General features: G+C 45.2%; 2 protein-coding genes across 9 annotated transcripts in view; both read left to right on the top strand.

The window, feature by feature from the left end:
* The window catches only part of LOC138631759 (nuclear receptor coactivator 5), a 7839-nt gene extending 4026 nt beyond the window's left edge, over positions 1–3813 (top strand). Inside the window, exons 5-9 of the mRNA XM_069716925.1 lie at positions 260–459; positions 2001–2285; positions 2361–2531; positions 2930–3172; positions 3292–3813. Coding sequence (XP_069573026.1) covers positions 260–459; positions 2001–2285; positions 2361–2531; positions 2930–3172; positions 3292–3329 — 937 coding nt within the window. The 3' untranslated portion in view covers positions 3330–3813. The remainder of the gene's footprint in view (positions 1–259; positions 460–2000; positions 2286–2360; positions 2532–2929; positions 3173–3291) is intronic.
* A 12405-nt stretch (positions 3814–16218) lies between these two features.
* The window catches only part of znf423 (zinc finger protein 423), a 150714-nt gene continuing 144432 nt past the window's right edge, over positions 16219–22500 (top strand). For 5 of the 8 annotated variants that reach the window (XM_069716892.1, XM_069716890.1, XM_069716888.1 and 2 more), the window contains exon 1: positions 16221–17559. In XM_069716892.1, coding sequence (XP_069572993.1) covers positions 17520–17559 — 40 coding nt within the window. In that variant the 5' untranslated portion in view covers positions 16221–17519. Of the gene's footprint in view, positions 17560–22500 lie in introns of all 8 variants that reach the window. The other 3 variants (XM_069716886.1, XM_069716889.1, XM_069716891.1) reach the window with 2 other exon arrangements.

Below are 22500 nucleotides of genomic sequence, written 5' to 3'. Positions count from 1 at the left end.
TTACAGACCTGCCAACTGCTGCTCCGACCATTTTGAAGGCGTATTTTCATTATTTTTTCATAAACGAGGTCCCTCAAGTCTTCCTCATGAATAAGACCTTCTGTTTTTACCTAAACACACACGAACACCCTAAACACACCCACGAGAGCTCTAAAAACATCCTCCAGGAATGACGACTCATCATGTTTTTTCACTCAGGGTTTCTCTTTATGCCAGCGGAGTCACTCACGTTAACAAAGTGTTTCTCTTCCTCTCAAAGGGATTACCCCAAATCGCTAAGCCAGTGCTTGCAGGAACGCGGCCTGTCAGTGGAGATGCTCTACCTCCAAGCGGAGTCGGGCCTGACCCGGGCCCTGCAGGACGTCCGGGCCGACGGCTCCCCGTTATGTATTCTGGTGGAACAGACAAACGTAACTCTGTCCTCCTGCACTGTTATCATATTCTCAGACTCCCTCAAAAGTAAGTCCGTCCCCCGTCAAGCTGAACCCAAAGCCCACCTCCGTTTGCAACCCCTCCATCTTCCCCCCCTTTTTCTTCCTCTCCAGTCAGTGCAGTTCACTTTCAACATTCACTCCGAAATAGACTTAAAATAGTAGAAATAAGAAATACGGCCACTGAAACACCAACTTGTTCTCAAAAATCACCCCGAGAATATTAAATCCAGCAAATATTTATTCAGTGGACACGTTATCAGCCGTCTCTCCATTGGCTGCCACTTGTACACAATATTACACAATATTACACAATATTACATACTTAATAAACTGAACAAAGACTCTGATTTATTACAACTTGTGTTTCATTTTTGTGACGCTGCTCATCAGTTCTTCCCGTTAACACTGTTGAGAGATCTCAGCGATTCCTTTAGTGAGTTATGAAGAGGCGTTGCTACATAACGGCCTCCAAAGGTGTAAACAAACCTGGTGAGTCGAAGGCAGAAGTGTAATTATGAGCATGAATGTCTGATTTTCATTCTCAACTTTGACCTTTGACATCGGAGAATTCTTCGCCCACATAGTTTAACGCTAAAACATCAGTTTGTGCTCCTTTGGAAACGTATTGTTTGTTAGTCGTCATCATCGGAGCTCTGCAGGAAGTCCACGTTAAAGATACCGTAGAAGAAGAACGCAGGAAAAGCCGACGGAGTTCTTCTGGACTTCAACTCCTAAAAAAAAAAAAAATGGGAGCAAAAACCAAAGTTTTAATATTTTTTGTAGTGTAGATTGTTTTTTGATCGTCGGTGTGCTTTGGAAGAAGGAAACGAGAGGAGTGATGTGTGTTTGCACCTTTGACGTTTCATATTTCCCGAGACGCGTGTTGCTGCGTCTGCACGGCAGCTGCAGGTTTGCAGGCTGCAAGTCGCATGCAGCCGGTTTAACCACAAGAACAGATGGCGACCGAAATGAAACTCAAGTTGTCGTAAAGCGAAGTTTCTCCGTACGAAACTTTATTGTAATTCACTGTGAAATCAACATTTCTAATTTTTATTTTTATAAACGCACAAAAACATCTGCATAAAACAAATTTAGAAAAAAACGCATCATATAAAAACAAGAACATCAAATGTACTGATGCTGTTGTTTATTTCACAACAACAACAAACATCTAAATTTTGCCCTAAATACATTTTTACTCCTCAGCCAAACTGAAACCAGTTAAAAAAAACAAACCAATTCATATATAACCATTAAAAAAAAAATATATATATATATATATATAATACAGGAATTATTTATCACGCCAGCAAATTTAAAATGCACAAATCATCTGAAGTATATTCATTATTTTAAAATAAAACCGGTGATCAGTTACTTTACGTCCAGAAACATGAACAAGGCATTAAAAAGTTCCTGAATCTGCACGCCTCTAATCTCCAACTCCAACAAACCAAAACTCAGCATGTAAAGTTTTTTTTGCTGAGCGTGCTGATTCCCAACAATAAGATCTGTTGTTGTTTTCTACGTGTCGCCGCCTCCTCACCGTCCGCCTTCCCTCCTCAGTCCACCGCAACATGCCCAAAGACCAGGCCATGGACTTTGTCCAGGCGGAGTACGGCCGCAGACACTCCAAGGAGCGCCCCCCCCCCCAGCGGGACCCCTCGGACGTGGCGGCGCAGGCGTCGCAGCTGCTCGATGACTTCCTGGAGCGGGAGAAGATCGCGCGCCACTCCGTCCCCACGGAAACCCGGCAGCTGCTGCTGCTGCTGGCCGACGGCGTGCACCTCTACCCCGAAGAGCTGGAGACCGTCGCGCAGTACGTCCGCTCCCGGCGGGACCACGTGGAAGGTGACGACCGCGACGTTAACTTTTCAACTTTGGGTTTCCTCGTCTGCCACGTCCGTCTGGTTTGTGTCTCTGCAGCCTCCGGCACCGCCGGCGAGAGGGGCAACATGCTGCTGCCTGCAGGACTCGGCAAACCGCCTCCTCTGCTCCCGACTCCGCCCGGACCCCCGCAGCCTCCGTCCGCTGTGGTGGGGGGCTCCCTGGTGGACCTCTCCCCGCCTGCACCCGTACCTCTCCTACCTTCACCAGGTGAGTGCTGCAGCCACAACTTTACTCAACAATGAGGCAGAAGTGTCTTCAGCTGCAATACCAGCGAGTGCCACTAGAGGTCGGCTCCAAAAAGCCTCCGGCTCCATAGACTCCCATTCAACTTCTCTCATCAAATCCAAAGTGAATAAAATGTGTCCATCAGTTATCTCGGTGTTGTTAGCTAAAGTCACTCCTTCTTCTTAGTTTTCTGGAGGTCCATCTGAAAATAATCCCTCATTCATTAGAAAAGAAGATTCAAGAAGACCTGTTTTTGGGGGCGTGTCTGTTTGATTGACAGGCCTGTGGTGCAGTCAGGTTACAGCAGTAAACAACCTGCATTTGATATGTTGGCGTACGTATGTAGCGTGTCTAACTCCGTCTGGTCCCTCTCCTTCCAGGCTCTTACCCTAAAACCAAACCCCCCCCGCTGCTCTCCCTGCACCGGCTCCCCTGTCCGTTGGGGCAGCCGCTCATTCGGGGTCCGCTGTCCTCGCACATCCCTTACGGGGCCCCCAGCGTGCCTCGCGGTCCCCTCCTCCACCACCCACCTCCGTTCCACCCCGGCCCCAGGGGCCCCCACGGACCTCGAGGAGCTCCGCCCTCTCTGAAGAGCTCCCGCCCTCCGCTCCTATTGGCCCCAGGTGGATCATTCAGGATTTATTATCTCACGTTTCTGTTTCCTTTTTGGCCTTTTATGACATCTGTATACGTAAAAAGTGTTTTAATGTTTATTGTGTGATGTATTTTTCTCATCTTTCAGGCCCCCCACTCCCCCGACTGAGTGGCCCCCGACACTAAAAGAAAAAAAGACCTTTTTTTAACTAGTAACCCACAGCCAGCTGGAAGATAAAACATGGCGGATGGACTGACGGAGGATTCAGACTGACAGTTGTACGTATGGTTTCCTCGGCTTTGTGTTCGTGCCGTCGGCGTCTCTGGACGCTGACGGCCGCTCAGGATGAACTCTGATCCACAAAACGAGCCGTCCCGTGCAGCGTTGGGCAGCTGGTTCATTTCTAAAGCAACAGGCAGGTAAGAGCTCTCTGTGGTTGGACCTCCTGGTTTTTTTTCTGTATTAGAAGCCCCGCCCCCTCCGGTGCTTAAAAATTTCACAAAAAGATTCTCTGCATTCACGAAGCAGGTGTGTGTATATATCATGTAAATATTCCAGCAGGTTATTCTGTGGATGAGTGTTTTTTTTCTTTGATGTGTTTGACTGGTCTGATCTGAATTCTATTTTCAAAGAAAACCTCTATAAATGTTTTAATATTTTGTTTGGATATGATGAGCTTTTTGATGTTTTTCTTTTGTCTTTTATTAAAATGATAATTAAACGTCAAGAATTAAAAAAAAAAAAAAGTGACATCAGTTTAAGTCCCTCAGTGCCGACTGATGAATCCCAGAGGACAGAAATGTTGAATCAAAGTGAAAAACTGTACAAGTTGCTCTAATTTAAGGTGGAAATATGAAACCAAACTCTTTAAATTTCAAGTCCGGACTTTAAGGACAACTTTAAGTGAGTCTGAGTGGAGACGTCAGCGTCACACATCTGTAAGATGTAAATAAAACCAGAATGCGATGATTTGCAACTAAACATTTGAATTAAAAATAGACCAAAGACAACATATCGAATGTTGAAAGTGAGAAATCTGTATTCTTTAAAAAAAAAAAAAAAAAAAGTGCTCATTTGGAATTTCTCGAAGACACAAAGAAGTTACGCTTAGCAGCATTTATAAGACATGTTGCTGCCATCAAATTCAAAATAAGCACATTTATGTGATTTACAAATCAATGCATTCTGTATTTATTTACATTTTTCTTCGGTGCTCCAACTTTTTGGGGAAACAGGTTTTTTTTTTAAACAGCTGCAGCTCTTTTAAAATCAACAACGACGTAATTTTTGACTTCCAGCAGGAGTTCCTGGTGACAGAAACGTTCCTCACAGCGTGAAGCTGCTTCACGGGGACGATGGTCTTATTTATTTTACATGATCAGAAATGTAGCTTTTACTGTCGTTCCTTCTGGTCGATGTCTGAATTTCTTCAAACGTTCACTTTCAGAAAACATCTTTGTGTCTAAAACGTCATATTTTCTAACAATTTCTTTGGATTTTTGTCACCAGGAGGAACTTTTACAGCAAACTTTTACCTCCTTATGAATGAGGCCTCAGGTGTTTATTAATGTTTGATTTTTAGATATTTTAGGGTAACATTGAACAAAATGAGTTGATTTCTACCGTTTTACAAGTTCTCATTCAAACTAACAGACTTAAAAATAAAAAACATATTTTTAAAGTCCAAACTGTTCCTATTGTGAGAGCAGGTTTGATTCTTGGTTCCGTGTAATCCCTGATTCTCCTATGATGTAGTTACACCTTTTAACCTCCAGATGGCGACACACACCTGCTCCTTTACATCAGGCAGCATTAAAACAAAATAGTAACTGAATTTGGAAAAAGCTTTGTACCTCCATGTCACATCATTTGATTCCGCGTTGCCACATTTCCAACTCGGAAAACTTATTTACAACTTCTGAGACTTGAGCAGAGTTCATACTTTCAACTATTATCTCCCAGGTCATTTATTCACATCTGTATTAATATAATCCATGAATCAGCGATTTACATTTTCTCCAGACTTGCATCACACGACCTCGTCCGGTTTTTCCTCCGTCTAATTTTAGAAGGATTATTTCAGTTTTTAAACATAAACTTCCTGAAGAGTGAAAACTGTAAAAAATACAAAACTTCACATGGAAATCTTCAAATCTTTTTCTTCTACATTTCTCTGCAGGAATTTATTTATTTATTTTTGTCGGTTTGAGTTCAAATACTTTGAAACAGTTTTTCTGTGTACAAACAATTAATGAACTTCTTTGCAAAGTGCTTTAACTTAAGTGCATTAGTGTTAACATTAAGGATGTTGTAAGTTAAAGTGGGAGTGAAAGCAGCGCTCAGACAAACAGGCGGAGGGTGAATGTGTCTGAACGTCTCCTCATGGCTTCCTCTTCCTCCTCCTCCTCCTCCTCCTCCGCTCCAGCTGTGGCAGCGCTGCTGCGACGAGCCCATCAACTCAGGAAGTAATGGACAAGCGTCTCCACCTCATTACACCAGCCTACACACACACACACACACACACACACACACACACACACACACACACACACACACACACACACACACACTCTCTCTGATTGACTGTGTGTTAAAGCAGCGTACTGTCGGATTCAGCTCATTGTTTAAGTGTCTAACTGAAGGTTGTTTTTTTTTATTTTTTTTAAATTTTTTTTTAATATATAAATGTCTGCAGGAGCAAGTTTCTGCATTTTCCAAATGCGGCTTGTGGAATTGAATTTTCAGTTTACAGCCAAACAAAATAAGAGAGTTAATAATTGCTTGGGATACTTCAGATTATCAATCGCAACGGAAATAATTTCAGCTTTGATTTGTGTGTTTTTGTAATTTGCTGCAGACTTTTCAAATATTAATAAGAGCAGTAAAATCAACAGAATCAGTCCGTCACTGTCGTGTGTGCGTTTTAAACTTTGGAAGGAAAAAGTAAACCAACAGGGAGTTTTGAGAAGCAGCCTATAAAAATGATGACAGATGTATGACAATAATAATAAACTTTATTTGTATCGCACCTTTCATACAACAATGCAGCTCAGTGTTTTACAGCAAGAGAATGAGTTTCATGTGAAAACAGACTAAAAGGAGCATTTAAATACATAGAAAAGAAATGAGATGCATAAGAACAGAAAAAAATGCATCAAATTCAACAAATAGTTGTGAATTATTAAATAAAAAAAGTCTAAAAGTAAAGAGATCATCAGCAAATGTGTTCTTCATGTACATGCAGCATATGTAAGCACACATTTCTTGCAGTGGACCCTCAAATGATGTAAATCGCGACATGATCTCAAAACAACACAGGAAACAACATAATAAAAACTGCATTGAAAACATCAATTTTTAAAAAAAATAAAAAGCCAAAGAAGCATGACGCTTCAGTTGTTTCTGTAAATAAGCATCCAATCATTTTATTCTGAAAATCTATCTGCTAATTTCCAGCTCTAAACTTGTGTATTTTCAGAATTGCATGCGTTATAATTTTTATAACATTTTATTATATATTTTTATATAGATGCACATTCAGAAACATGAAAGATTTTCTGAAACAAGACATTATTATTTTTTTGGGGTTCATTAGCTGATTTCTGAGTTTCCATCACCAAAATAAAATTCCATACTTCCTCCTCTCGGGCTTCTCTGGATGTTTCCGAATGCACAAATTAAAACCACACAACTTAAATAAAGTGAAAACAAAGTGACCAGATGAAAATTTCACTTATATAAATATAATTAAATATTTTGGATCATCTCAAATAAAAAAATGCACTTAAAACAAATATTTTAAAGCTTTATAAACGGTATAAATACACATTTTGGACACATAAAATCACTACTTCTCTCTATCGCTGACACACACATTTCATTGCTCTCCTCTTCCTCCCCATCCTTTAACACTTTAACACCTGCCTCCACCTGTGCCCCCCCCACCCTCATCCCTCTGTCATTCCTCCACCTCCTTGCCTCCTGAGTAAAGTCATTTGTTTTCCACTCGCGTCGTCTTCGCCCCAAAACTGTCGTCATTTAAAACGGAAACTTGCTATAAAAAAAACACACAAATATTTAGAGCTTAAAAAAATTATTGTCTTCTTCCTCCATCATTTTGTGCTCAGACCTCCCCCGACTCTCCTCTTTTCGTTTACGAGAGCATACCCCCCCCCCCACACACACACACACACACTCACAGCTAGCCCCGCCCCCTCTCCTGTCTCTGCTCCCCACTGGATATCAATCAGAATCTATCACTCCACCTATTCCTGCTGCCTTTGTGTCAGAAATCACAGGAACTTCATCAAATGGGAAACTGTTTCATTGTTACACCGAACCCTCACTGTGTGTGTGTGTGTGTGTGTGTGTGTGTGTGTGTGTGTGTGTGTGTCAGAATTAATGGAATGCACACGCACACTTTCCCCACCATCACCACCCGGCATCACAGGATGGCTTGCACACACACACACACACACACACACACACACACACACACACACACACACACACACACACACACACACACACAACACACACACACACACACACACACACACACACACACACACACACACACACACACACACACACACACACACACACACACACACACACACACACACACACACAACAACCACTTCTCCTTCCATCACACACACACACACACACACACACACACACACACACACACACACACACACACACACACACACACACACACACACACACACACGCATACACACATTAGGGTGTTAATTGTTGTGATAACACCTTCCAATAACAAGGCTCTAATTATCAACATGTTTGGCTGTTGGAGTGTGTATCTGGCACTAGTGCGCGGATCATGGGGTGAGCGTGTTTGTGTGTGTGCCAGTGTGAGGTGTGGCACCAGGGGAAGAAGTTTTGATGATTCTGAAGTATGCCGCTGTGTGTGTGTGTGTGTGTGTGTGTGTGTGTGTGTGTGTGTGTGTGTGAGATGGGTGTATGCTCTAATGTACGGGGTGATGATGTCTCAGTCTCAGTCCACATTTGCATATGACAAGGGGTCTTTTGTTGTTTGGTTAATTGCAAATGCTCCGTTTGAGAAACGCCACCAGCGCATCACACACACACACACACACACACACACACACACACACACACACACACACACACACACACACACACACACACACACACACACACACACGGCTAGACTTTTGTCACATGGTTAGATAGCATGTAAAAAATGTGCGTTAGCCCTCCGAGCGTCCATCCTGCACGTCTGAGGACGTTTATGAAATATATTTTAAGAAGCAGACATATTTGATTCGGGGACTTAATACTCAACCTGTCGTCAGTTAAAGGATGTTCATGGATTTATTTTTCTAGTCTTTCTTAATGCAAACACATCCAGCGGCATTAAAAAGACCACGAGTGTCTATAAATGCAGCAGAGGAGGCCGAGTCGAGAGCTTCGGCTACAAAATGCAGAAATGTTCATCTGAAAATGTCGAGCCGGGATCAAACAGACTCGACAGGAAGGACCAGCTAAGCTAAGTCTAAAATCAGTCCTAAAACTGTCTAAAACCAGGTTCACATCCAGTTTAAGACGAGTCCAAAACCAATATCTGAAACCAGAATATTAAATGTGACATTATCCTTTTACCCTTTGACATTTGTGAAATTTGATCATAAATAATGAATTAATTCTTGAGATATGTCCACAAACGGGTTTTGTGAGGTCACAGTGACCTTTAACCTTTTGAGTTAAAGTGAACGTTTGTGCAACATTTTAAGAAATTCCTTTTAAACCTCCGTCAGATATCCTTTGACGCGACGTCCGGAAGCGTAACACACGACAGTTATTCACTTCCTTATCAATCACTGCTGCTGCAGATGGCAGGCCCGGACACACACACACTTACACACACACACACACACTTACACACACACACACACTGTAGATAAACAGCACAGAAGGCAATAAATCAGATCGTTCTGCCAATCGGAGCACTTGAAGATCGATTCTGAACCAAAGTCAGATTGAGAAGGAGGCCGTGTGTCTGGCAGGACGGCTGCTGAGCGGTTGGACTGCCGGGTCGGTAGGTGCACCGAGCAGCCAGCTGCTTGCTTCCCCGGCTGCTGGCTGGCTGTTTGACTGGCTGCTGGCTGGCTGAGTGGGCGGCTGGCTACTTGCCTGCCTGGTCGGTTGTCTGGCTGGCTGGCTGGCCGCGTGCCCGCTTGGCAAGCTGGCAGCCTCAGCAGTGTCCCAAGCCAAGCCCCTACGCCCCACCAGATCTTAATTGGGTTAAGTTTGCCCGCCACAGATAACACTTCCTCTTTCTTCTGAGAGTACGCGAACAAAAAAGCGGCCTGGCACTAATGACGCTCTTTAACGGGGCTCTTTTCTGTCGAGGTGGAGGGAAATTAGGAAAGAAGGGGGTGTGCTCCCTGCAGAGGGAGCTCGTCGGGGGAAACGCCACATTGTTGAGGGCTCAGCGCTGAATGAGAACGCCGAGCAGGAAGAAAAGGGAAAGAAAGTGGATTTGGTTTTGCGTCTCCGAGCTGTCACACTGCCACCGTTTCTTTTCAACAACCCCTCATGGCCGAGGCAGGCGAAGCCCTGAGAGGTTCACAGGAACCTAGACGTTGTGTGAGCGTACCAACTACACACAGTTTCCCCCTTTTTTGTTCAAAACAAACACAAAGAAAAGGTTCTGTAATTCCTTTGGCTGAACCAAGAAATTCAGCAGACAATGTTAAACTGAACAACGGTGTGTCTGGTGAAGACCAAGGAGGAAGGTTTGGTGCTGGTGGAGGTCACGAATCATGTTCATGAAGTATGACATTATCAGCATATCATAAATTTGCCTGTTTTATCCACAGACTGGATATAAAAGTTCGAAGCTTCAGGTCTGTAAAATGGTTCTGATCCAGAAGTGTCTTCAGCTGCAATACCAGCGAGTGCCACTAGAGGTCGGCTCCAAAAAGCCTCCGGCTCCATAGACTCCCATTCAACTTCTCTCATCAAATCCAAAGTGAATAAAATGTGTCCATCAGTTATCTCGGTGTTGTTAGCTAAAGTCACTCCTTCTTCTTAGTTTTCTGGAGGTCCATCTGAAAATAATCCCTCATTCATTAGAAAAGAAGATTCAAGAAGACCTGTTTTTGGGGGCGTGTCTGTTTGATTGACAGGCCTGTGGTGCAGTCAGGTTACAGCGATCGGTGGGCGGGATGTAGTATCGTCAGGTTTCCGATCAGATCAGTCAGATCCACCGCTGGCTCCTCCCCCAGCTCGTCCAAATATGGTCACTTCCTGCTCCAAACCGCTCCGAACAAGCAAAGATGGTGACGGACAGAATCTGAACTGGAGGATTCATAACGATCACAAACCAACGATGACATCACCACTGGTCTCCGCCTGGTCTGAACAAGACAATCCAGTAACACGATAAAGCGTGTAATACACCCGTCAGTCCACTAGAGGATGCCGTGTCAGTGTCACGTTTTGCTTTGCCTCCACGTGAAAAGTAAGACGCCTTCGATTCAGGCATCAAACACCGTGTGGTTCAGGTTCAAACTATTTTACGTAAGCAAAGTTACACGTAAATTACTTAAAATGAATCACATTTTTTCATAACTTGCAACAGGTCATCATCTTTCAGACAGGTGGATCTAAAGTACCTCACATATGATGTAATCGAGAGAACCATCACAGTGGTTAACAGCATCTAAACACTCCAGCTGCACCGTTCAGACACGTAAACGTCCACATTTAAATTCACCTCCAACGTCCTGTAATCTTGAGCCTTTTATTTGCCACAGGAGCAGAAATGATTTCCTGTTGTCGACGTCAATAACCACAAATATATTAAATCATGCACAACGCACAAGGCAGTGTCTTCATCAATAAAATCATACACATCATCATCATCATCAACATCATCATCACTGCTGCCATGTTTTCTCTCTTTGGAGACTGTACAGACAGCTGGGACACACACACACACACACACACACACACACACACACACACACACACACACACACACACACACACACACACACACACACACACACACACACACACACACACACACACACACACTAATACCTCTGCAAAGACCTTGCGGTTGGCTGTAAATTAACAGGCTCAACAAATACTCCAAACAAATATTGAAAATAATGTGATCTTTTTTCTTTTTTTTCTTCCTCCCGCGCTGAATACACGTTAATAATAACAACAGTAACCACGGGCTGAATGTTCTCCCTCGTTTTCACCTTTGGAAACAGATAATGAGTGTAGCGTTGTGTTTGTGAGTGTTCACACATCTACTCGAAGTTTGTGCTGCAGACTGCATCGCACCCAGAAAACACACCGTGGAGAGGACGGTTAAAACAAACCCAGAAAGGGACGTGTGTCTCTCACCTTTGGCTTTATTGTGCAGCCATCCCACATGCGAGCGCCAGACAAAAGAAGAAGGCTCGGTATTAGTATTTAAATCAGTTGTGTGTCTAATTATTCCATATAAAAATAGACGATATCTAGGGCAAAAGCAACGAGATGGAACGCTGTTGTCTGCAGAGGGGAGACCTAGTGGAGCTGGCGAGAGTTCAACGCAGCAGAAGACGGGCGGGGAGGGAGGGAGGGAGGGAGGGAGAGGATGATGAAGGAAGATAGGGAGAGAAGAGGGCGCTTGAGGCTGCATAAATATAACATGAAGTCGATCCGCTTAGTGGCAGGCGAGCAAGGCAGCACAAACGGACCCGTGTTCAGGAGCACTTTGGTGAAGAGAATACACGGTACGGCCTCCTCACCACGGGAACACCAGGCCGGATACCTGAGACAGAGGCTGGAGAGAGAGAGAGAGAGAGAGAGTGTGTGTGTGTGTGTGTGTGTGTGTGTGTGTGTGTGTGTGTGTGTGTGTGTGTGTGTGTGTGTGTGTGTGTGTGTGTGTGTGTGTGTGTGTGTGTGAAGTGAAGTGAAGACAAAAGGAGGCCGAATGCACTAAACACACACATGCTACAGGTTCACCCTGAGGTGAAGAGCATGCCGGCTCTCAGCGGCGTCTGACCTCGGCTGCACTCTGCAGACGAGGCCTCTAATCTCCAGCGAGGACGCTCACAGGCTGCACGGCTGCACGGCTGCACGGCTGCGCTCCAGCTGCAGTTCGCATGACGCCCGAATCATGAAAACGTGACATTATTTGTGCAATTCATTCCTCTGAGCAAAAGCAACTGCAGTTTCAGGTGCAATGCGATCTTCTCCTCCACACAACCCGCGATATCACAGCAAAGCGTGAAATAGACACGCTTTAACTAGTCTAGGCGTGACAGTTACACATTTTGAAAGCGTGAATCTTACACACACGCATACAGTGGGTTTAGTTTCTGTCCACTACAGTAAAACGTGTAACTGTCACGCCTCGACAGCGTATCTATTTCACGCTTTGCTGCAGCGGACCGGCGGGTCTATTTCACTGTTCCGTTGTGGAAGGGAAGTGATTTTATAGCTTTTTCAAACGGGCACGCTTGAACACAGAACCTGCTGTCATGTGCACACGAAGTGACGGAAAGAGTTATAATCTGAGCTTTATGGGAGTTTCTTAAACAACTTACATGAAGCCTGATCGGTGAGTTTAATGAGAGAAAGAGAGGCTTCACCGCTCATCATGTGGTCCGAGACTCACAACAAAGAACAGAGTCCACGGCTCAGAAACAACTCGTTAACTAAACAACACACGTTTGTCGGATGATCATTTTTTATTTTTATTTCTATCTTTCTCAAGCAGAGAAGCCCAGTTTGGGGCCTTCTTTGTTTTATTCCACCAACAACAAGCTGGTACTTATTCTCTTTATCCTGAAGTGCTGTAAAATCTAAACCAGATGACTACCAAACATAAATTGCAGCTGAAAAGTTGATAGTGTGAAACTTCCCCTTTAAACGATGTTGGACCACGTCGTATCTACGGAGGATGATTATATCCTCTCTTGCTGATGTTCACGTGCTTTCAGTGTCTGATGTCACGGATTTCAGGAGAGATCGTGTTAGTGGCAAAAGAAATTGGAAAGACGACAAAACAATTGCCAATAATTTCTGCAATATGATAAAATTACTATTACCTAGATTGAAGAGTGTTTTAATGATTCTGATATTTCGTTTTAGGTGTAGAATGTTCATTTTAATTAAATGTAATCTCACGTAACACAGATTCAGTTTTGTCCCTTAAGAGGGAAGAATTTGGACACTTTTATTCCATAGTCACATAAAACGTAATCAGAAAGGGGCACTTAACAATAACAACAACAAACAAACCCGGCTCACACGGACTGTTTTTAAAATGACACCAAATGTCCGGTGTTCAGGAAACGCGCTTCTGGCCTCAGATCTAATGAAGAAGGGAGATCTCGGGCTGTAATGAAACAGGACAACAGTGTGTAAGCGGGCGGCCCTGAGGTGGGTTGTGCAGCGAGGACCGTGTAACCACAGCAACATTTACACAATGCATTTCTGAAAACACACACTTCTGGCACCGCGTCTCCTCCGTCACCATTTCAGCGCTTCTCACATTCCAAATCACTGAAAAAAAACAACAACCCGGCTGCTGTTGAGGTATGAAATCTTTAAGCCAAATCCCCATTTTCAGAGGGGGGGGGGGCGTAATTCTACATCTGCCCTCGGTTTTGCTCCATTGATGTCCTGTCTGTATCAATTCCCACTGCAGTGTCTGTTGGCCGACTTATTCAGTGGCTGCTACTTGATGTTCCCTTGTTGTGCGCGTGAAAAAAGCCAAATCCGTGCGGAGATGACAGAGGGTGTAATCGCGAGCTATGTGATTCAACAATACGACTCTTAGAAGCTATTCAGAGAGGGGCCTGTCCTTGACCCTTAAGGAGCTTGTAATGTGGGCTTCTTTTATTTTTCCCACTCTTTGTATTTACCGGCAGAAAGGGAGGAGGTGGAGAGGGGGAGGGGGAGGGGGGGCTGGACCAACCACTGAGTGAGGGCTTTTGCCCCTCCATGCCAGCGGCAGTCACACTGGGGGAGCTTTGCACGCACACACACACACACACACACACACACACACACACACACACACACACACACACACACACACACACACACACACACACACACACACGGGTCTCCCTGCGTGCACTCTTTTCATTTGGAGGGAAGGGTGAAGGTTGGAGGGTGAGGCAGAGGGAGGGGACGGATGGAGTGCCCCCCCCACCTTCCTCCACCCACCACCTTCCTAAACCCCAGCAGGCGGTCAATCTTAAAGGCTGCTCTGTCTCTCCATGGGAGGACAGGTGGGGGGGGGGGGGGGGGCTCGATCTGCGGCCCTGCTGGTCAGCACAGGGAGCTCCACGTTACCCAGCTATCCGTGACAACCAGAGAGGGAGAGAGACAGCGGCAGAGAGAGAGGGAGAGAGGCAACATGGAAAAGCTCAGCTGCGGTCAGAGGGCGCTCGGCTGGAGCAGAGAGCGAAGAACAAAGCACCCAGTGATTTTCATTTTTTCCCTCCTCTTTGTCTGCTTTAAATTGTCCACAGACGTGTCTCTCTTTTCTTTGCTGGAAATAAAGGAAAGCTTCAAGGACAGACACACAAACACACATGCATGCGTGCACACACTCGCGTGGCTAATTGAATACAGTAAGTTAAATAGGGGTGATTTCACTGTGAAAAAAAAAAAAAAAAAGGTTCCATCAAATGTGAAAGCAGCAACAAAAAAAGAAGAAGAAGAAAGAAAGCTTTTTCTTCTTCTTGCAAAGCAGCAAAAGGGCAACAGAGGACGCTGATATATTTTTTGAGGAAATGGCTCTACACATGTTAAACCTTTGATGTGACACACAAAGCTTCACGCTCGCATGAAAACAGACGGTTCACGTGGCCTCAAACCTAAAGTGCGGAAAATATACATTATGCACGGATAGGTTCTGCTCAGCCCAAATGAATAGGCTTAAAGCAATCCCGTCAGGAACTGTCGGAAAGAGATTAACCCACCGCACACACGTAGAATAATGAAGCCCTGACACAAATGTGATCATTTCAAAATGAAAAAACGTGTCAGAAATTTTGCACAGATCCTGTGAAGACATTTGTTGTTGTTGTTGGAGGGAGTGGACCATCGGTGGGTGATTTGTACGCATGATTCCTGCAAGCTCATGCAGTGCAGCTGCACCGGTTTTCAATGCAAAACATCAAATTCAAACTCTGATAGAAGAGGCGTCTGAAAGGCTTTTTGGATAATGTGCAAGATGATGATGATGAAGAAGAAGAAGAAGAAGAGACATACCAACATACGAAACTTTTTTTTGTTGCCGTCATAAAAAAACTATGTGGACCAAGATATTCAAACCTACTTTAATACCTTGTTGAAGAACAAATTTAAAAGTAACGCCCAACAATTTGTTTTATTTTATTAGCGTGAATTACTGTCACACCTTGACAGCGACAAAGCGTGTCTATTTCACGTTTTGCTGTAGTGGGCCTGCGTGTCTATTTCACGTTTTGCTGTAGTGGGCCTGCGTGTCTATTTCACGTTTTGCTGTGATAACGGGTTGCAACAAGCCAAATAAAACAAATGCATCTGAGGGAAATTTAGCAGCTTACCGACCTCCATTTGTGACTTCACTAATGTTTTTATCCAATAACTGCTCAAATTTTGGATTCATTTCTGACCGGAGGGCAAAAGAAACTTGCAGCAAACGGGTTTCCATCAGCTCACGGTTAGAAGAAAGAATCAAATTAAAGGAGCTGCAACTCCTTACTGCTCACGATTCACTATTTTGCTTCCCAATAACACTTTATTTTCACTCTCAACTCCACTTGGCAGAATATGAATCACTCGTTATGATAATGTTATCAGTCAGTCACTTATTTCCTTCTTTGTTTTTGTATTAAAACGACAGAACCTCTTCCACACTTCACTTCAATCCAACTCCACATTTTCCCTGTGTCTCCTCCCTCTGTATTCGGAGTCCCCGCTGTAGTTGCACCGGTTGGCCACAGTTTGGCGCTGTTGCCTAACTCTCCCCCTGCCTCCCCTCTCTCTCCGTCAGCCCAAGCCTGCCTCTCTCCTGCCTCTCTGCCTCAGCCAACCCGGGCTGTGCCGAGCTGCTCCCTGCGGGATCAGAGCGCTCCCCCGCCGGGACCCTTCTCTCACATCCCCCTGCTGGGACGCGGCTACATTTCCAGCCAAGCACTGCCTGCCTTGGCTTTATTATGTGTGTCTGCGCCGCAGCCCCGCCAGCAGAGGCAGGCAGAGGAGGAGGAGGGAGACTGGTAGCCAGAGTCAGGACAAAGAAAAAGCAGGGAGACAGAGGCTAGCGGAGGGTTAGACTGAGGGAAATATCAGGCTGCTATTAACACCGCCGGTAGGACGTTGGGAAATATTAACAAGAAAAGAGAACAGAAAGCGTGGGTAGTAAAAGCAGCATTCCCCTCGGGGTGGAGATGCAGGGGAAGAGCGCAATGTCCATGCCACCAGACCACCACCACCACCACCACCACCACTGCCTAGTGTAGAATAGCGGGACGGAGCACGGGAGGCTGCTCGGTTCCTGGAGGGGGAAAGAAAAATAGCCCAAAACAGACCGAAACAGTTTCGATAAACTAAAAACAAGCCCCAGCGAAGACGACAGGAGCGCGAGGGAGGAAGCCACGCTCCATTTTTGAAAAGCAATTTCCCCCAAAAACACTCCGTCGGCTCCTCGTCACCTGGACCGTCACGTACCGCTGTGGCATCGCCGCCTCGCACTCGGACGGTACCGCTGTCACTTTTTGTGTTTTTTTTCTCCACCCTCAATCCAGCGCGGGACCTGCTCAGGTGTTTGGGGGGTTTTTGGCCACGCGCGTGGGTGGCAGCTCGCGCACCGTTCCTCCGCCAGTGCTTTGGAAGAAACTCGGCGTGCGGCACGAGCTTTGCACCGGGGAAAGCACACACACACACACACACACACACACACACACACACAAAAAGAGCGAGGTTGTCGGTGCAGCGACGGAGACGGGGGGGAGGTGGGGGGACCGCCGACGGGAAGTTGTTCCCCGTTTAATCTACAGGTTGCGCGAGCGCGAGGAAGAAAAAGGCGAGCTCGAGGAGCCCGAGCGTCGCCGCCGAGCGTCGCCTCACTCCCGGTGTGTGTCGACGCTGTTGTCGGCGGACTAACGGCCGTTTCTCACCCCGACACTGAAGCTGCCGCATTGCAACAGGCGAAGAAAGCAGCAGCAGCGAAGTGGAGGAAGGAGGAGGAGGAGGAGGAAACACGAGCCTCACCGTGTCCGCCTTGTACGGTTAGCCGAAAACACGGAGCGGAACAACATCAACAACAACAAAAACAATTAAAGAAGAAACACTAAGAAGAAAGCAGCTCGAGACCAGAGATGTCCAGACGGAAACAGGCCAAACCGCGCTCCGTCAAAGGTAAGAAAGTGTTGGTGAAGGAGGACACTTCTCTCCAGCACTCAACAAACGAACACCACCACCGAGGTTTAATGCCCAACTCTTGGAGCCTTGTGTTATTTGATTTCCCCCCAAAGGGCTGTAAGCAGTGTAGTTTTACAACAGGGCTAAATTGTGTCTTAACAATTAGTGTGTGAGCTCAGCTTCACGAGCCCACAATAATTAAAATGTAAGTTTTTATTGCAAATTGTTATTTTTGTAATTTTTTTTGATGGCCACCTCGAGATAAGGAGCTGCTTTTCAATTAGCTGCCAGTCGCGTCAGGTCCGGATGATCCACCGGTGGCTCGGTTCTTTTCTGGGTTTCAGATACTTGTAGTCGTAATTCACTTGGTCAATGGGTCCATGTAATCTGGATTAACTGCATTGCACTCGTCTCAAACTGCAACACTGCTGTTTTGTTTGGCTGTTTGACCCCTGAAACGACTCACTTAACCTGGACTGTTCACGAATTTTGGAGGCAAGAAGTTTGATTTGTACATCTCAAAATCCCATTTTTTCCCCAAATATGTAAAAAAAAAAAAAAAAAAAAAAAAAAGGGCTATTTTACCCAAATCCTACCAGGTGAAGATTTCCTGCTTCCTGAACTACATGCACTACTGAAATTCACACTTTAATCTAACATTTATAATATGATATTGAAATAGTTTGTGTTAAAAGAGGTATTAATTTTGCAAGGAGCCCCCCCCCCCCCTTTTCCTTCCCCGAAATAGTATTCATTGCAGTGCATGGCTGAGTGGGCATCATGCATGGGGGAGGGCATGTGGTGTCCTTGGCCTCCGTGTTTCCTTTATGGGACCCAGATGGGCAACGGGACGGGCTGACCATGTGGTCGCCATGCCCCCCCCCCCATTTCCTCCACCATATACGGGCCTCCATCTCTCTCGGTGTGACTATCGAAGAAGATTCATTTTTTAAATTTTTTTTATTTTTTTTATTAGCAGCCTGATCTTTCATTGATGGATCTTCCCCCTCATTACAGGTTCAGAGTCTGAGAGGCTGCACTCGCCACACAGGAAGAAAGCACTGACAGAATGTGTTATAGTTGTGTTCCCGCGGGTGTGTGTGTGTGTGTGTGTGTGTGTGGGTGGGTGTGTGTGTGTGTTGATGATAAACTGTGGGCTGTATGTGCAGGAAAACTGTTTAAGACAGTTATTTTTTTTCGTCAGTTCAGTTGGGTCACAGGGAGGAGGATGTGATTGTCAGTGACAGCCTACAGATTCCACAGCCTTCCTCAGGAATCTCACTGTAAAGCTGGTTTCACTTTTCAGTAGATGCACGCAGCTCTATAATAAGGGGAGGAATTCTGAAACATGTCCATCCATCGACAATAAATCGCAGATTGCATGTGGTGAAGTGGAAATTTAATGGGCTTGAAAAGAGCGTTGAAATGATCTGTGACGTGTGTTTTTGTAGAGTGTTCATCCTACATGATGTGTGCAACGCAGCCGGTCGCCACCACTGTTTCCCATTGGTTTATAAAGAAAAACAACCGGCATCAAAAAACACCGTCTGTGTGGATTTACTTTGGCACTGGATCTTTTTTTATTACTCTTGGCCCTTTAAATTATGGATTTTCTGTGTGTGTCTGTGTGCACCCCCCCTCCCCTCCCCCGGCTGTAGCGTTGCAGTTTGTCTGAGAACAACCGCTCGGCCGCTGAACCCGTCCACTCCTGCTGCCTGCGTCTGTGCGTGCTTATGCTTGCAAGATCTACATTCTTGTATTTGTGTTTGCATGCATCGTGGACATGAAAGCCTTCTGTGTGTGTGTGTGTGTGTGTGTGTGTGTGTGTGTGTGTGTGTGTGTGTGTGTGTCACTAAGGCAGCCTGGTCTCAGCAGCCTGGATAACCAGAGCTTAGCTTTAGTCAGGCAGCCAAGCGAAGCAGAGCGAAGCAAAGCTGAGGCAGACGACCACCACTCTCTGTGTGTGTGTGTGTGTGTGTGTGTGTGTGTGTGTGTGTGTGTGTGTGTGTGTGTGTGTGTGTGTGTGTGTGTGTGTGTGTGTGTGTGTGTGCGCGCAGCAAAAGGTAACGCAACCCTTGCATAAGCACCATGCGTGTTTGTGTACTCCCTCATCTGTGTGTGCATACATGCGTGTTGCTATCTCCCCTCCACACCTTGCCCCACTGACAGCTTGGCAAGACCTGGCATTGGGGGGGAAGACGGAGCGAGGGATGGAGGCGAGATAGATGTGGAGGAGGGGGGTGAAGGGGGTAAAAGGTAGAGAGGAGTGAAGGGAAGGGGGGGGGGGCAGTGCAGTGGCACATAGCAGGTGATTGGGCAGGAGGGAGGGAGGGAGGGAGGGAGGCCAGGACGGGGTGAGCATCACCGGGGGATTATCTGTGTTTTCATGTTCTTCTGTGTTTCACCTGCTCACCCGACTCTGACTGGCCGGCTGGCCGGCTTACGGACTTACTGGCCAGCCAGGCATACCAAAACAATAACAAAGGAAGGCCCACCTCGTCCGTGAGCCGGTGATACATCACTGTTTTTCTTATATCACCGTAATTTGTACGAATTTGTCGAAATGTGGAAAATCACAGTCGTGATTTTGGTTGTTTCAGTAGACGTTTGTTTCCACCTCCTTTTAACGGTGACAAAGTTCATGGCTAAGGTTTTGGTTCTCGTGACTATAAAAGGGAAAGTTGTGTTTTTCTAAGTAGGTAATTTCAGGGATAGATGAACTACGCTGTTTAGAGAGATGAAGCCGTAGAAAAACTGCTAAATAACACTACATTTCCCCCTTTTTTCTCATTGTTATTGCACTTTTATTTTTAACGACATTATGTACGATTCCAGCGTAATTTTAAATGTGGTAAAATACAGATTTGTTTTCCTTCTATTAATTTGTTGTAGTCTGTTTACGGTCTTTAAAGACATCGGGCATTTTAAGCAAACACACTATTCGATATTCGCTGAGAACTATTGGACTTTTATTCAAAGATGATTTGCTCTGGATGCCCGACATCAAACTTACTTGTTTGATTGTTGATGCGTGGATGAACCGGCTGCTCCGTGCTTTGCTCTCTGATGACGATGTGCAGCTGTGTTAGACTGATGATCTGCAGAGTTTGAACTGCACCTCCGTCTTTGCGTGTTTCTTCTATTTGTTTCGCAGCAGCTAATCTCACAGCGAGCCTGGTAGTAACGTGTTTTTCTTCGTGGTGGTTGGCTAACAGCTTTTAGGTGCATTACTGCCACCTCCTGGACGTAGTAACGTGCTATTTAATTTTTGTGTATGATTTAATGACCATTTGAAAGTTTAACAATCATGACCCACCTATAGTCTGAAAAATGCGCAGCTGCCCTTTAATTCTACTATTCAACACCAATAATGTAAAATATCTTTACAGATTGTGACTCCGCCAATTCATTTACAAGTCAGTACAATTTACAATTATTGCGTTCTTTCATATATTAAACGTAGAAAAGTCACGGCAGCCGTAGGAAACAGGAGTATGAGTCGTCATCTCCCGGCTCCCCGGCGTCTCACCACTGCGACTGTGTTCCTTTGATGGATTTACTTGACCATTCTCGCCTCTACAGTGATTAGACCTTGTTAGCAGTGAGGGGACTCGACTAATTGCAGTCTGCTAATTGAACACGGACTAATGGCGCGACGACGGGCCATGAAACTAGCTGATGGCGGTGAAAGAGAGAGAGAGGAGGAGGAGGGTGAAATGAAAGAGCGCGGCTTTCTCTCTTATCAAAATATTATTTCAGTGGATTAATCCGTTTTTAATGTGTGTCTTTAGCGAGGCGAGGCGGCAGAAATCTCCTTCTCCGTCGGCTCCGGCAGCTTCGCTATCCTATCTCTCTCCTCTCTCCTCTCTGTCGGCCCTCGGCCCCTCGAGTCTCTCATGCATTATGTAGCGATGATTATTACTTAATTACACATTAATAAATCCGCTTCATTTGCAGGACATTAAACGGGGGTTGAGCGCGTATGACAGGGAGACGACGGAGGAGAGGGGGAGGACGGGAGAGAGAGGGAGGGAAAAAAAAAAGAAGAAGAAGGGGAGCGCTCGCTTTTGAGCGTTTATTTGGTTTGTTTAGAGCGTTTGTTTACAGTCGGCGGAGCCAAATGGGCCTTTTGACCGGGAGGGAGAGAACTGGGAGGTTGGAGTTTGCTGCTGGCGTGTTGAGCCGAGTCTCTTCTGGGCTAATGACATCATTTCCACTCCATCTCCTCCTCTTTTTTCTTTTTTTCCATGTCTCTCTGACTGTATCGCTGCCTCTCTGTTTCTGACTCTCACCTCTCCTGCATCTCGTCGCGGTTTCATCCACCAGTTTGTGTGCGTTTTTTTTTTTTCAGTTGAACTTTCTGCCTAAATTCAGCAGCTCTACACACTCCAGCTCTGTAAAACGTTCATGAATTTAAACTGTCACAAAAAGCCAACTATAATGCAAGACTATCAAATACTTGGCATTGGTACTAAAAAAAAAAAAAAGACAAATATTTCATTAAAAAAAGTTTAAACTCATTCAGATTGACTAATCAGATGATGGAGGATGATTTCAGCTGCAGGATGCATAATAATTCCTGCAAGTGTGTGACTTTAGTGTCAGATTAAAGTCTGGGATTGTAAAGTTATTGTCATTTAACTGCTCAAAACTTGCACAACCGCCAACCTGCCTAATGAAGATAAATAATGAATCTACAAGCCAGTTTGGTCATTTTTAAACCAAATTATGCTACAAAGGCAAAATAAATCTGTAAATATGAGTTCAAACTGCACGGCATGCGTGCAAGTATCATCCCAGAAATGTGACAGCAGCAGCAGCAGCGTCAGTCTAGAGGATTGCGTGGTGTGGTCTGTGCACAGTACAGTTAATCTCTGGTTCCTCGTCCTTCTTCCTCTTTCTTCCCATCTGGCTTTACCATTACAGTTTTTAATGTCA

Source organism: Brachyistius frenatus, unplaced genomic scaffold (genome assembly GCF_029030835.1).
Source record: "Brachyistius frenatus isolate BFR_SWC_R1_liver_20210118 unplaced genomic scaffold, ASM2903083v1 Contig_164, whole genome shotgun sequence".
NCBI lineage: Eukaryota > Metazoa > Chordata > Actinopteri > Embiotocidae > Brachyistius > Brachyistius frenatus.
The sequence above is the reverse complement of the archived record's forward strand: the minus strand, read 5'-3'. Positions and strand labels throughout refer to the sequence as shown.